Source organism: Lissotriton vulgaris, unplaced genomic scaffold, assembly GCF_964263255.1.
Source record: "Lissotriton vulgaris unplaced genomic scaffold, aLisVul1.2 SCAFFOLD_911, whole genome shotgun sequence".
NCBI lineage: Eukaryota > Metazoa > Chordata > Amphibia > Caudata > Salamandridae > Lissotriton > Lissotriton vulgaris.
In genome coordinates this window covers 11352-24162 of record NW_028247209.1, presented here as the reverse complement: position 1 = coordinate 24162, position 12811 = coordinate 11352, and the positions used below count along the sequence as shown (strand labels likewise).

The 12811-nt window shown below is 47.6% G+C and overlaps 1 protein-coding gene across 1 annotated transcript in view; it reads right to left on the bottom strand.

The window, feature by feature from the left end:
• Positions 1–10766, bottom strand: part of SORL1 (sortilin related receptor 1) — a 607546-nt gene extending 596780 nt beyond the window's left edge. The window contains exon 1 of the mRNA XM_086949665.1: positions 10742–10766. Within this exon, the coding sequence (XP_086805791.1) occupies positions 10742–10766 (25 nt within the window). The remainder of the gene's footprint in view (positions 1–10741) is intronic.
• Between the last annotated feature and the right edge of the window lie 2045 nt (positions 10767–12811).

The following is a 12811-nucleotide window of genomic DNA, read 5'->3' as shown; positions in this document are numbered from 1 at the left end:
ATCACTTAGCCAGGTGATATATACAGATCGCTGTTTCGTATCTCACAGAACAAGTTACTTATCATAGTAATGCAACTTACGCTGGATCCTCTTATTCAACAGTAGACTACTTACCTAGTGACCATCTTCAGGTGCCAGACTGGATCCAGAAAACTCTAAAGCAGTGCTCCAGCATGCTGGTAGTAAGTGCCAAGTGACTCTGCGTCAATGCTGTTCCGCATCAGCAGTGACTAACAAAGCCACATATAAGCGTCACCCATATGCGCTGACATAAGATTCAGGCACGATGCTCATAGGAAAATTGGAAAAACACTGTGCAGATTCCAGAGTTGGGATCTTTTTAGATGGAAGAAACCATACCACAGAAAGAGGATGCATGGGGACAGTAAGGAAACATGCGTTTAGCATATCCACCAAAAATACATTACAGAAGGTACATACCAAAGCAGTACCTCCCAAGTTGGCAGGTCAGTGGAATGGCTCCAACTTAAAAGTCCTACAGGACTGAGCGGGCAATATGCCAATATCAACAGACTTTACTGTTGAGACACTAGTGCTTAATGAATGTGTACATTGATGCATGCACAGCTGCCTGACATATCACTAAGACAGACACTATGTGTGCCCACACAGTGGTAGCAGCTTTACCTCTAGTGGAAGAGCCTTTAGACCTTCATGGAGCAGAGTCTAAGCCAATGCTCAGCAGATCTTACTGCTGAGGCTATCCATCGACAGATAGTCCATTTCGTACCGCCTTGCCCTTCACCCAATGAAACCCACAAACAGCTGATCATCCACCCAATATTCTTTGGTACAATTGATTTAAATGCAGAGTTCAATTGTGGGGGTCCAAACGATGGAGTCTCTCTTATTCTTTTGAGGAATATGGCATAGCAAAGAAGGTCAGGAGGGAGACGATTTATCCAACATGACAAAGCATGCCAATTTTCAGATAGGAATGCAGCTCAAGTCACATCAGGTTCCCCACAAAAAAGGTGGTATAGGGAGGCCTGACCAAAAGAGCCTCAAGCTCAAGTTATCTCAAAAACAGAAAGTAAGAGAGTGCAGACAGGCACAAAAAACAGAACAGTTCTACTAGCCATGGGTCCAAATTGCAGGTACTGCACCCAAGCCTCAGACTTGTCCTAGCAACCTGCATGCACAGATTTCGTGGAAGGGTGCTTGGCTGCCAAGATGACATTAACAACCTCAAGAGGAAGATGTAAGGAGATCAACCGTTACTACTCAATCTCCAGGCACATAGGTGCAGGTTTTCATGGCTCGGCGCATGCCCTGCTGCTGCAGAATGAGGCAGCCTGATCAGAGGACAGTTGCTCAAGCCCATAAGTTCCAGATACCACACCAATCTGGTCCAGCCCACAGCTACTAAGATTATATGCGACCAGTCATTCCTGATCTTCATCAGAACTCATGGCAGGGAAGATAGCGTCTCTGAGAGAAAGTCTCCACTCAAGGTTGAATGGCCCTCGAGGGAAAGCCTTTGTGGAAACTCCAGTGTGCAAAAGTGTTGACACTGAAAGTTCTTGAAGGTGGCTAAGAGACTGAGTTAGGGTTCTCCACTTTGTTGGAAGATGCCCGGTGCCATCTCTGGGTGTTGGTACCATTCATCATCCACTAGATGCTGCCAGCTGAGTTTGTCCACTGTGGCGACTAAAGATCCCACCAGGTGATGTACCATCAGGGAATTACCTTGAAAATTCAGCTAACTCTGGAGGTGCAAGAACTATTGGCACAGGACCAATGACCAATGACCCAATCCCTCCCAGAATGACATACCCTACCAAGTAGTGAAGAATGTTAACACAGTCATATCTGCGTTGGGTAGGGAGAGGGGTCAGCCACCAGTGCAGATCGTATGCAACCTCCTCAGCCACCTGGATGGAATCTGGCAGGTTCATCTTGTGTTGGGCCTACTGAGACTTCAGATCCCACTGCAGAGCCGCATAGGCCATTTGATATTGTCGTTGGGGAGGATGCTGGAAGCTAGCAGACCAAGAAGTCTCAGAACCATCCTCACTGAGACCCAAGACAGATGATGAAACATTAGGATCATAGCCTGAATGTCCTGGACTTGTTGGCCTGGAGTAAAGGCTCAGACGAACACTCTATCCAGGGTGGTTCCAGTAAAGGGAAACCTACACGAAGAATTTAGGTGTCACTTCGGTTCATTGAAATTCCCAACGATGTCAAGAGGTTCGCCGTTGTCTGGAGGTGATCTGCCACAGACTGTGGTGAACTCATCTTTAACAGCCAGTCATGGAAGATGGGGAAGGCAGGTATCTCTCAACCTCCGAAGGATGGGCAGCAATCACCCTTGTCTTTGTACACATCCAAGGGGCATTAGTGAGGCAGAAGGGGAGCATGGTAAACTGAAAGTGCTCGTAGCCCAACTTGAACAACAGGTTTTTTCTAGGGTGCTTCTTTTCACATACCTATCTTGCAGGCCCAGTGCCACCATCAAATCTCCAAGATCCAGTTAATAAAAAACTTGGACCAGGGTGAGTATTTTGAATTTGAAGGTGTTGATAGGATGAAGATCTAGGACAGGGCAGAGGCCTCAGTCCTTCTTCGGCACAAGGAAGTAGTGGGAATAACTACTTATCCCCACTTCCAAGATGGTAACTCTCTATCGATATAGAGCTTCGCTTTACATTCACAGGTGGCTTTTGGATTACTTTGGGTGCAGTAAGTGCAGGCCTTGGAGTTGGGCGTCTAACCCAAGAACCAGAGGCACACCAAGTGAAGTCGGTCACAGACATCAACTAGCAATAGTTCTTACGAGGTTTAAACCCTGCCATTTTAGGTGGAGACTCGTCTCTTGCACACAGAAGATTTTTTCAAGAAATCTCTACATGGAGTGAAGACAGAAGGAACGGAGCTCCTGATTTGCATCTGAAGGCACAGAAGGAAAGAAATGCCTTCAGCTAACATGGGTGGCACTTTTTTGTGGCTAGGTTGGTCACTTCCAGAGTGGACCGGCTTTAATGAGGAGTTGCATTGCGCTACCGACCAGTGCGCAGGAGCACTGCTTTGACTGTCTCATGTTCAGATCCTGTATCATTACACAGGATATTTGAACAATGCTTCTTTAAAAAAATGAACATATGTGAAAGCTCACTGCTACTACTCCCTATGAGACAGAGCATATCAAATCATCTCCTTTAGTACCCATATTTCACTTGCCACACTTATGAGCAGTGTGTACATTATAGAGTGGACATTTTCAAACTCTATTTTTGTTAGTGTGAATTTGAAAATATGCACGAAAAGAAGTTAGTCTGTGTTCTAGGTCACGTATTTGCACTACACACTTGATCCATTTTATACACAAAAACGAACAAGTTACTTACCTTCGGTAATGATATCACTGTAAGAGACATACTAGTTACAGATTCCTTACCTTAGAATTACCCCGGGCGTCAGACTGGATCCAGAGAATTTCTCTTCAGCAGTACCCTGCGCGTCAATATGTGGTGTCGGTCACCTCCACGTTCGTCACTGGCATCGCGATCGCTGGAATGTCGCTGGTATGACGCTGGAATGACGTTGTGGTATCTATTTAGACGCCCCCCCTGCGCGGTGATGTCAGTTCTTTACACGACATTCCACGTCAGAAGCACAGACATGCAAGATACGGACCACTGGTGCACAAAACTAGGGCCCTGAAAGGGAGTAAGAAATCTATAACTAATATGTCTCTTACAGATATATTGTTACCAAAGATAAGTAACTTGTTAATCTAAAAGACTATTAGTTACAGATTCCTTACCCTAGAATAGATACCCCATCAATACCAACCAAGTTCACACCAGAAAGTCCTGGAGAACTGAGCGGCCAAAGAAGCCGTCTCTCCTGACTTGACTATCCAGGCAGTAATGCTTAATGAACGCGTGCAGATACCTGCAAAACCCACATGTCCAAAGTGGCCCACATGGCTGCCTGGCAGATGTCGCCGAGAGGGACTCCATGTCTCAAAAGCAGTAGTGGCCGCCATCTCCCTGGTAGAATGGGCGTGCAGTCCTAGCGGAGGCTCCTTTTTCGCTAAGGAGTAATAGATCTTGATGCAAAGGGCGACCCATCGAGAGATGGTAAGTTTTTGCACGGCCCGACCTACCCTTGGCACTCACATAGCCATCAAAGAGTTTATCATCCACCCAGAATTGATTTGTGCGATTCAGATCAAATGATAAACCCGTTTTGGATCCAGACAGTAGTCTCTCCTCCTCCTTAGAAGGATGCGGCGTGGAAAGAAGGTGGGGTCAGTGATGGTCTGTCCTGTGTGAAAAGAGGTAACCACTATGGGAAGAAAAGAAGGGCTAGTTCGAAGGACAACCTTGCCCAGATGAACAGAAAGGAAAGGAGGTTTAGATGAAAGAGCCTGAAGCTCACTCACCCTGCGAGCGGATGTGATGGAAACCAGAAAAGCAGTCTTTAAAGTCCAGAGTCTGAGAGGACAATTATGTAACGGCTCGAAAGGAGGACACCAAAGGTAAGTTAATACCAGATTCAAGTCCCACTGGGGAATTAAGAAAGGAACAGGAGGAAGGAGGAAAGTAATGCCCTTAAGAAATATATTTACAATAGGGGACATGAATAGAGAAGGCTGATCGGAAGGGCGAAGAAAGGCCGAAATGGCCGACAGATGGCCTTTAAGGCTGCCCAGAGAGAAGCCCTGCTGGGCCAAAGAAAGACTGAAGAGAAGAACCTCTGAAATAGAGCCAGAAAGGGGCTCTATAGCCTTTGCTGCACACCATGCCACAAATGTGTTCCACCTACAGGCGTACACCGTTTTAGTGGAGGGGCGCCTGGCTGCCAAGATGACATCACAAACTTCGGGAGGAAGGTCAAAAGCTTTCAACTGTCGCCAAATCAAATTCCACGCAAGGAGGTGGAGGCTGGACAGGTTTGGGTAGTGGACAGTCCCCGGTTCCTGTGACAGAAGATCCTCCCGAAGAGGCAGTCTGATCGGAGGATCGTTGGCCATTTTCAGGGGCTCGGGATACCAGACTCTTCGTGCCCAGTCCAGAGCGCACAAGAATGAGTTGGGCCCAGTCGCGGTTGATCTTCTTCAGCACTCTGGGCAGAAGTCGTATAGGCGGAAAGGCGCATAGAAGACCGCAATTCCACTTGCGATGAAAAATGTCGCCGAGCTAGTGCCGCCTTGGAAATTTCAACGCGCAGAACTTCTGACACTGCGCATTCTCTTCGGTGGTGAAGAGATCTAACCATGGCTCTCCCCACTGCTGAAAGAGACCTTGCACCACCTTTGAGTGAAGGCACCATTGATGATCCATCATGCACCGGCAGCTGAATTTGTCCACCCGGACGTTCAGGGAACCTGGCAGGTGATGAACCACCTGGGACATGACCTGACATTCTGATGAACGCAGACAGATTCTTTGTGAGCTCTTTGCATACGGAGCCCGTTATTCGTTGAAAGCACCGGCCTATTATGTCGAGACCTGCAGGTCTGTCTTCCAGATATTTTGTTTGTCAAGAAGAAGGAAATCAGTAAAGAAAAAGAAAAGAGTGGAATGGCCTTTTTGTGATTACTAATATGGTTATTGCCTTTTAAACAGTATGGACTTCTATTTTTAGTAACTCGGCATTTGTGTATCAACATGCCCTGATATTCCAGCCACATCCAGAGGCGGAGAGCCTCTTGACATAGGGTCCATGACCCCACCCGCCCTGTTGTTGCAGTACCACATGGCGATGGTGTTGTCTGTGAACACCGGCACTACTCTTCCTTTGACAGAAGAAAGGAATGTTTTCAGTGCAAGAAGAATCACCTGGAGCTCCAACAGGTTGATGTGGAGACCGGACTCCGCCGGAGACTAGAGGCCTCAGATCTCCGCCTCTCCCATATGGTCGCCCCATGCCAGAAGTGACATATCTGTCACCACTGTGAAGTCTGGTTGGGGAAGGGAGAGGGATCTGCTGATGACCCAATCCTGGTTAGTTAGCCGCCACTGCAATAGGTGTGCAGTGTCCTCTGCGATCTGGACAACATCGGAAAGATTCCCCTAATGCTGTGCCCACTGGAACTTCAGGTCCCACTGCAGAGCCCACATATGCCACCTGGCTTGATCCACCAGCAAGATGCAGGAGGCCATCAGGCCCAGCAGCCTCGCGTTCAAACTCACTGAAACCCGGGATAGAGGCTGAACATCAGTCTCATAGCACAAATATCCCAGACTCGCTGCTTGGGATAAATATGAGCTTCTGAGAGGGAATCAGATGCGACTTCGGCTTGTTGATAGTGAACCCCAGCAAATGAAGGAGGTCCGCTGTAGTCTGGAGGTGGGAGACGACAGCCTGGGCCGAACCTGCCTTCAACAGCCAGTCGTTGAGATAGGGGGAATACTGGAACCTCTGATCTGCACAGGTGAGCTGTGACCACCACCATCAGTTTCATGAACACCCGAGGGTTGCACAGTGAACTGAAAATGTTTGTTGCCTCCTGTGAACCATAGGCAACGCCTGTGGGCTGGCAGGACGAGAATGTGGAAATAAGCGTATTGCAAGTCCCACGCTACCATCCAGTCTCCATGGTCGAGGGCAGACAGGACCTGAGCCAATATCAACATTTTGACCTTCTCCTTCCGGAGGAAGCAGTTGACGTCCCTGGGTTCCAAGATAGGACTCAGCTTTTGTCTTTTTTGGGCACCAGGAAGTAGTGAGGGTAACAACCACAACTTACTTCTGGTACGGGGACTCGCTCAAAAGCTCCCCTGGCCAAGAGAGCTGTAACTTCCTGACGGAGAAGAGAAATGAGATCCTCTGACATGCGATGGAGTGTAGGTGGCATGGAGGGAGGGGTAGTCTCGAAGGGGATGGAGTAGCCCCTTTGGACTATCTGCAAACCCCACCTGTCCAACGGGATATTGTGCCAGTGGGGGAGGTGATGGCAGAACCTACCACCCACTGGCAACTGGTGGCCCTGAAACTTCAGACAAGGAAGGCTTAAAGGCTGCTGCAGAGGAGGCACTGGTGGACTGGCCCACCCACTGGCCCCCAGACCCATGGCGTTGGATCCCACATCCCCGGCTGGGTAGCTTGCAACGACCTGTGGCACGTGGTGGGGCACCCCTTCCATAGCCACAAAAGGGGTGAAAGGCAGACTGCACAGGATGAGAGGTGGCCCAAGGATCGAGCTGTAGCTCTGAAATCCTTAAAGCGCTCTAGCGCACTGTCTGCCTTGTTGCCAAACAGGCGACGCCCATCAAAAGGCATGAAAGAGTCGATTGGACATCCCCAGAAAAGCGAGTGGATCTCAACCAGGCGTGGCACCTTCGGACTGCTAACATAGAAATCGTTCTACCCAGCGAGTCAGTGGCGTCCAGCCCACATCGGATGGAGTCTCTCCCCTCTGCGACAGCACAGAGTGTGTGTCCCGGGCCTCCTCCGGGCACTGTGGCAGCACCTGCGCAACCGTGTCCCACATAGAGTGGGTGTAATGGCCCAAAAGACATGCGGTGTTCACCGACCGCAGTCCTAAGCTGGCGGAAGAAAACATCTTCTTCCCAATATGGTCTAACTCCTTGATCTCCCTATATGGGGGGCAGAAGGGAACACGCTTTTAGACGTTGAGGCTTGGACCACCAAGCTCTCGGAGAAAGGGTGTTGGGAGAGGAAAATTGGGTCACCCGGGGCCAGGCGGTGGCATCTGGCAATTATCCTATCCACAGGAGCCCCTGTGCTGGGCCTGGACGAAGTGCCCAGAAGAAGTCTGTAAGGGCCTCCTTGAACGGCAGCAGGGGCTCTGAAGAGGCTGCTGTCCGATGAAGCACCTCAGTCAGGAGTTTAGTCCTGACTGCCAGCGTAGAAAGCTCAAGGCCCAATGCCTCAGCTGCCCTACACAAAACCACAGCGTAGGAGGCTCCTTCCTCTGTGTCCACCGTAGGGGGAGATAGCATGCCAAGTTCTGGGGAGGTATCCAGACCACTGGCCTCACACAACTCCTCTCTCCAGTCCGGCTCCTGAAGCTGGTCTGCCAAAGAGTCAACAGACCACTCCCAGTCCTCCTCACCCTCCTCTGGCTGCCACTCGGTCCCCAAGGGGGAGGCCGGGGTTGATGCCGGCAGGGACACAACCGGCATCAGAGGTGGCGGAGGAGTCATCAGAGGTCTCGGTGCCCGAGAAGGTGTCAAGAGGTTGACCGGCATCGATTCGGATCCAGACCTAGATCCCTGGGGACCCTGCGGTGCCAGAGCCGCCTGCATCGGAGGTCTAGAACCCCCAGCCGAGTCTGCGGGGCCCGAATCGGGCTGCCCAAAGATGGAGTGGAGAGCTTCATGAAATGCAAGAAGCAGTGCAGGGGACGCTCCGGCTCCCGGGAAGGTCGGAGCCGTCCCATCAGGTTCCACCGGTGAAGTTGAAGAACAACTACCTTCTGTGTCCTGTCAGCCAACAGACAGGGAGAAGGCGAAGAGCAACGGTGCTGCTTAGCCTTCTTCTTGTGCTTTGACTTACACGAAGACTTCAATGAGGAGTGATGATGGTGACTCGGTGACCGGTCCCGCGACCTCCATCTTGACCGGGACCTCGATCGGAACGGAGCTGACTGCCGGGCCTACAGAAGCTTTTAGGACCGCTCCCTCAAAGACTTTGGGTTCATAGACCGACAGTCGGCGCAGGACTTCGGGTCGTGGTCGCACGCCAGGCACCAGAGGCACAAGAAGTGTGAGTCTGTGACCGACATTAACTTGTGACCGGAGTCACAGGGTTTGAAGCCGGTCCGACGATGGGACATACCTACGTGCACCAGGAGTCGAACAACTCGAAAAAGAGGTCAACAAAAGTCAAAAAAGTGCTAGTCAAAAAGTGACTAAAGGTACCGCTCTCTCCGGATCTGCGCTGGCTGGCGTGGAAAAAGAAAGAAGTGACGTCAGCGTGCAGGGGCGGCGTCTAAGTAGATACCGCAATGTCATTCCGGCGAGCCCGACACCAATAACAAACACAGAGTCGACCGATGCCACCCCTACCGACGTGCAGGGGTACTGCTTAAGAAAAATTCTCCGGGTCCAGTCTGATGCCTAGGGGGATTTCTAAGGTAAGGAATCTATAACTAATAGTCTCTTTCAGATAATCATGTTCACATTAAACCAGGCTTGTATACTGTACAATGCGAAAAATGCATATAGAAGCCTTGCCATACGGGACAATGGTTTAAAGGCTTGGATTTTAGGAATGATCAAGTTTAATAATCAGTATAATAACCAAAAATATTCCCAAAAATATTACTCTAGTCAGTTGGGGGGAGGAGGGGTATGGAGGAAAACAAAGTATGCCTTGCTTCAAACATTGACTTTAGCAACATGTGGATGTTCATTTATTCGGTTTTTTTATTCTTTTATCATCACAGATGACGGCGAGCACACTCACGAATGTGCCTTTCTACCATATGTGTCCTTTATAATAAATTGAAGTAAGAACTCACCCGGCAGCCCCTTTTCAAACGCACACCCTAGTAGCACGTGCTCGCTAACTTAATCGGATTCTTCATCCCTTTTTTTTGTTCATTATAGATTACGGTAGGAATTTTAACTGACATCCCGCTGACCGTCTTTGTCTTAAACCACTCCATGAATTCGAAAATCTAGGAACCATCTGCCACACCGGGTCTCCAACTACCATTAAAGGTATACTCCTTTAAGGACGTAATGGATGTCCAATAAATACGGGCCTCTCTCTTGGTCTTTTCTCGAATTAGCTGCACACTAAGAGGTCTGTTTGGCTAAAATATGTAATTCTCTGCTTATAGCCACTTCAAGGACAAACAGGACATCCTGCCCTATGAATATTGTGAGAGCCGGTCCTCCCTGACTCTACTGCCGTTGGTGCTAATTGGTAAGCTCACTGACAGAGGTATCTGAAAAACGGGATTACCCGGGTATGGCCCTAACTTAATTCGTAACCATTGGGTACATGTTTTATTGCCACACGATTATGTAAGTCTGACTTATGCACCCGTGTAGCCCCTTGCTTAGATAACTTAGATTAAATTTGTCCTTTCTTATTGATCATATGTACTATATGTTTCATTATATGATGTCTTAGTTTGTGGTCGAGTTGATGAGCTTCTGGTTCATGTAACACAGTGAATTAATTAATCCTGTTATAAGATCTTACTTTCTTGGGTGGTAACAAAATGGTGATTTGTTGTATATATATTTTTCAGATCCCTTGGTATTGATTGTATCACGAGGAAAAGGTCCTGATGAAGGCGGCCGAGTGCTGCCGAAACGCGCGTAGACCTGCTGCGATGGCCCAATAGTACATCTGGGGGCCAATATTTTAGCATTGTTATTCTGCCTATTATCTATTCAGTTCCTTCTCCATTTGAATATGAGGTTGAGTGTGGTATGATTGTTAGCATGTGAGGATGTTGAGAGATATGTTTGTTACCAAGGGGTTATAATTTTTATATATTAATTGTGTTGTATATATTGATGATTCCTCTGTTTTTTGTCAGGGTTTTGATATGAATTGTAATTTTTTCCTTTGTGATTTTTGTGATGAAAATTAGTATTTAAATGAATTGAAAAACTTAAAAAATAAAATTTTGTAATGTTTTGAACCTATTTAGTATGTTTGTATTTATCACCCAAATAGAAAATGTATAGAAGTAATTGTACAAATTAAAATATAAGGCCATTGCAGGAACGTCCTCACATTGCAGTGTTTATGCTCCCCTCTGTTCCTGGGCCAAATTTACCTTTTGAGGGGGTCCCTTCGTACATGTTGGTTACTTTCGCGGTTTTTGAACCGTGGGATTTCTTATATTAAATCTTTGTCATTTATTGCTTTTTTGTATTGTTTCACTGTGCTGCAGGTTTCAGTTTGTTCTCACGTGACCACTTTTTAGGACAGTTAATTAAACGTCTAAGTTTCTTCCTTACATTTGACTTACCGGGTATTTTAGGCAGTTCTTGTCTCGACAGGACTGCACTTGGGAGGAAGGAGAGGGGAGTCAGAATCCATCATGGATAACTTCCAGACCTTTGGGTTTACCGATGAGGACTTCAATACACTTATGGGAAAACTAGCAGGAGACAGTGGCCCAGTACCTTCCCACCAAATAGGTAATAGTGAATGGCATAATCTCCTTAACATGCGCAAAAGATTAAAACGTATAGAATCACACGCATTCTATATGTTTGAATATCTTAAAGCAGGTGTCATTCCTTCAGGCCTGAGAGTCCGAAACGCCCCCGCTCTCTTTATCGACGTCAAAAAGTTCCTGGAGCGGTGGTCATTAATTTCCAACCGCTGCTCCAGGGACTGGATGATGTTGATTATTGAAACAGCAAAAGATGTGGCATCCACTCTTTTACAGGAGATCAATGATCTTGAGGCAAAACTTAGTGCATCAACGGCGGTGGAGGAAGGCAAAGACTGTCTTGAAAAAATAAAAACTGAAATGACAGACTTTGAAACCTACCTTACCAACAAAAAGATGGAGAAGTTAAAGAAGGATATCAGATGGTTCACGAGAGAGAAAGTTTACCCCTACTTAACGTCTAATTACTACCAGGAGACACCACAAAGTAATCCTAACACCAATTCTAATGGGTACTCGGGAAGAAGATATACCAACTTCTCCGACTCGGGGTCCTCCGGCTCGGAAGGGGAAAACTATCAGGACACCAATTACAGTCACCCAAACCCTGGCCCATTTAGAGGCAGATCCAACCAACGCCCATTTCATGGAAGGGGTTTTTTACCCCGGGGCCAATTCAGGGGGAGGAATGTTCGGTGGCAAGACCAGGCAACCCATGCCCAGATGAGCCCTCAACCTCCACAGCAATACATGCGAACTCGCAATCAACAGTATTGGTGGTAGAGGTACCGGGAGAGTGTAACCCCAGACTGACCCATGACTTACCTATTTATAATTTGTCCAGTGTGGATCTCAAACCGGAGGATGTGAAAGTATTAAGTAGGGGACTTTCATTTGTACCGAGTATCCACCTGAATAAATTTAAATTACACCAGGACCTCTTTGCCTTTTTTCGCAAAATTAGACTTAACAAATTCTTCACTAACCGTCCCCGGATAGAGGATGATAACAACTTGTCAGGATGTAAACCTCCATCGACCTTCACACCCACACTAGACATGGTGGGAACTGAAGTTGGGATTTTTGAAAAGAATGTCCTCCAAGACATAGCACGAGTTATAAGAAATCCCTACAAACCAACAACCAATCTCTCTGCCATAGAAACTACCTCCTTGAATGAATTAAAAACTAATTCATCAATTGTCATTAAACCCTGCGATAAGGGTGGGGGCATTGCTGTCTTTGACAAAGGAAACTATGACGCCAAAATGTTGGAGATGCTGGCTGTGACTGAACATTATAGACCAGCACAACGTAGGGAACTGGAAAGACTGAACAGACACATCCAGGAATTGACTCAGGGGGCATTCACAGAGGGTTTCATTTGTGAGGATGAATACGATTTCCTCAACAAAACAACCCCTGTCACCTCTGTGCTATATGGTCTCCCGAAGACACATAAATCGGAAAGTGATCCTCCTATGCGTCCTATCATTTCAACCATTGGCTCTAATACAGAGCCGTTGTCGAAGTATGTAGATAAGTTCTTGAGCCCCTTAATCCAAAAGTACAAATCCTACATTCGTGACACAGGGGACATTATTAATAAAATAGAGGGCCTCCCTTTCAACCCAGAGACGGACATTCTTGTGACGCTCGACATTGAGGCATTGTACACCAACATCCCTCAATGTCGGGCGTTACGATCAGTGTCCGATCTCCTCA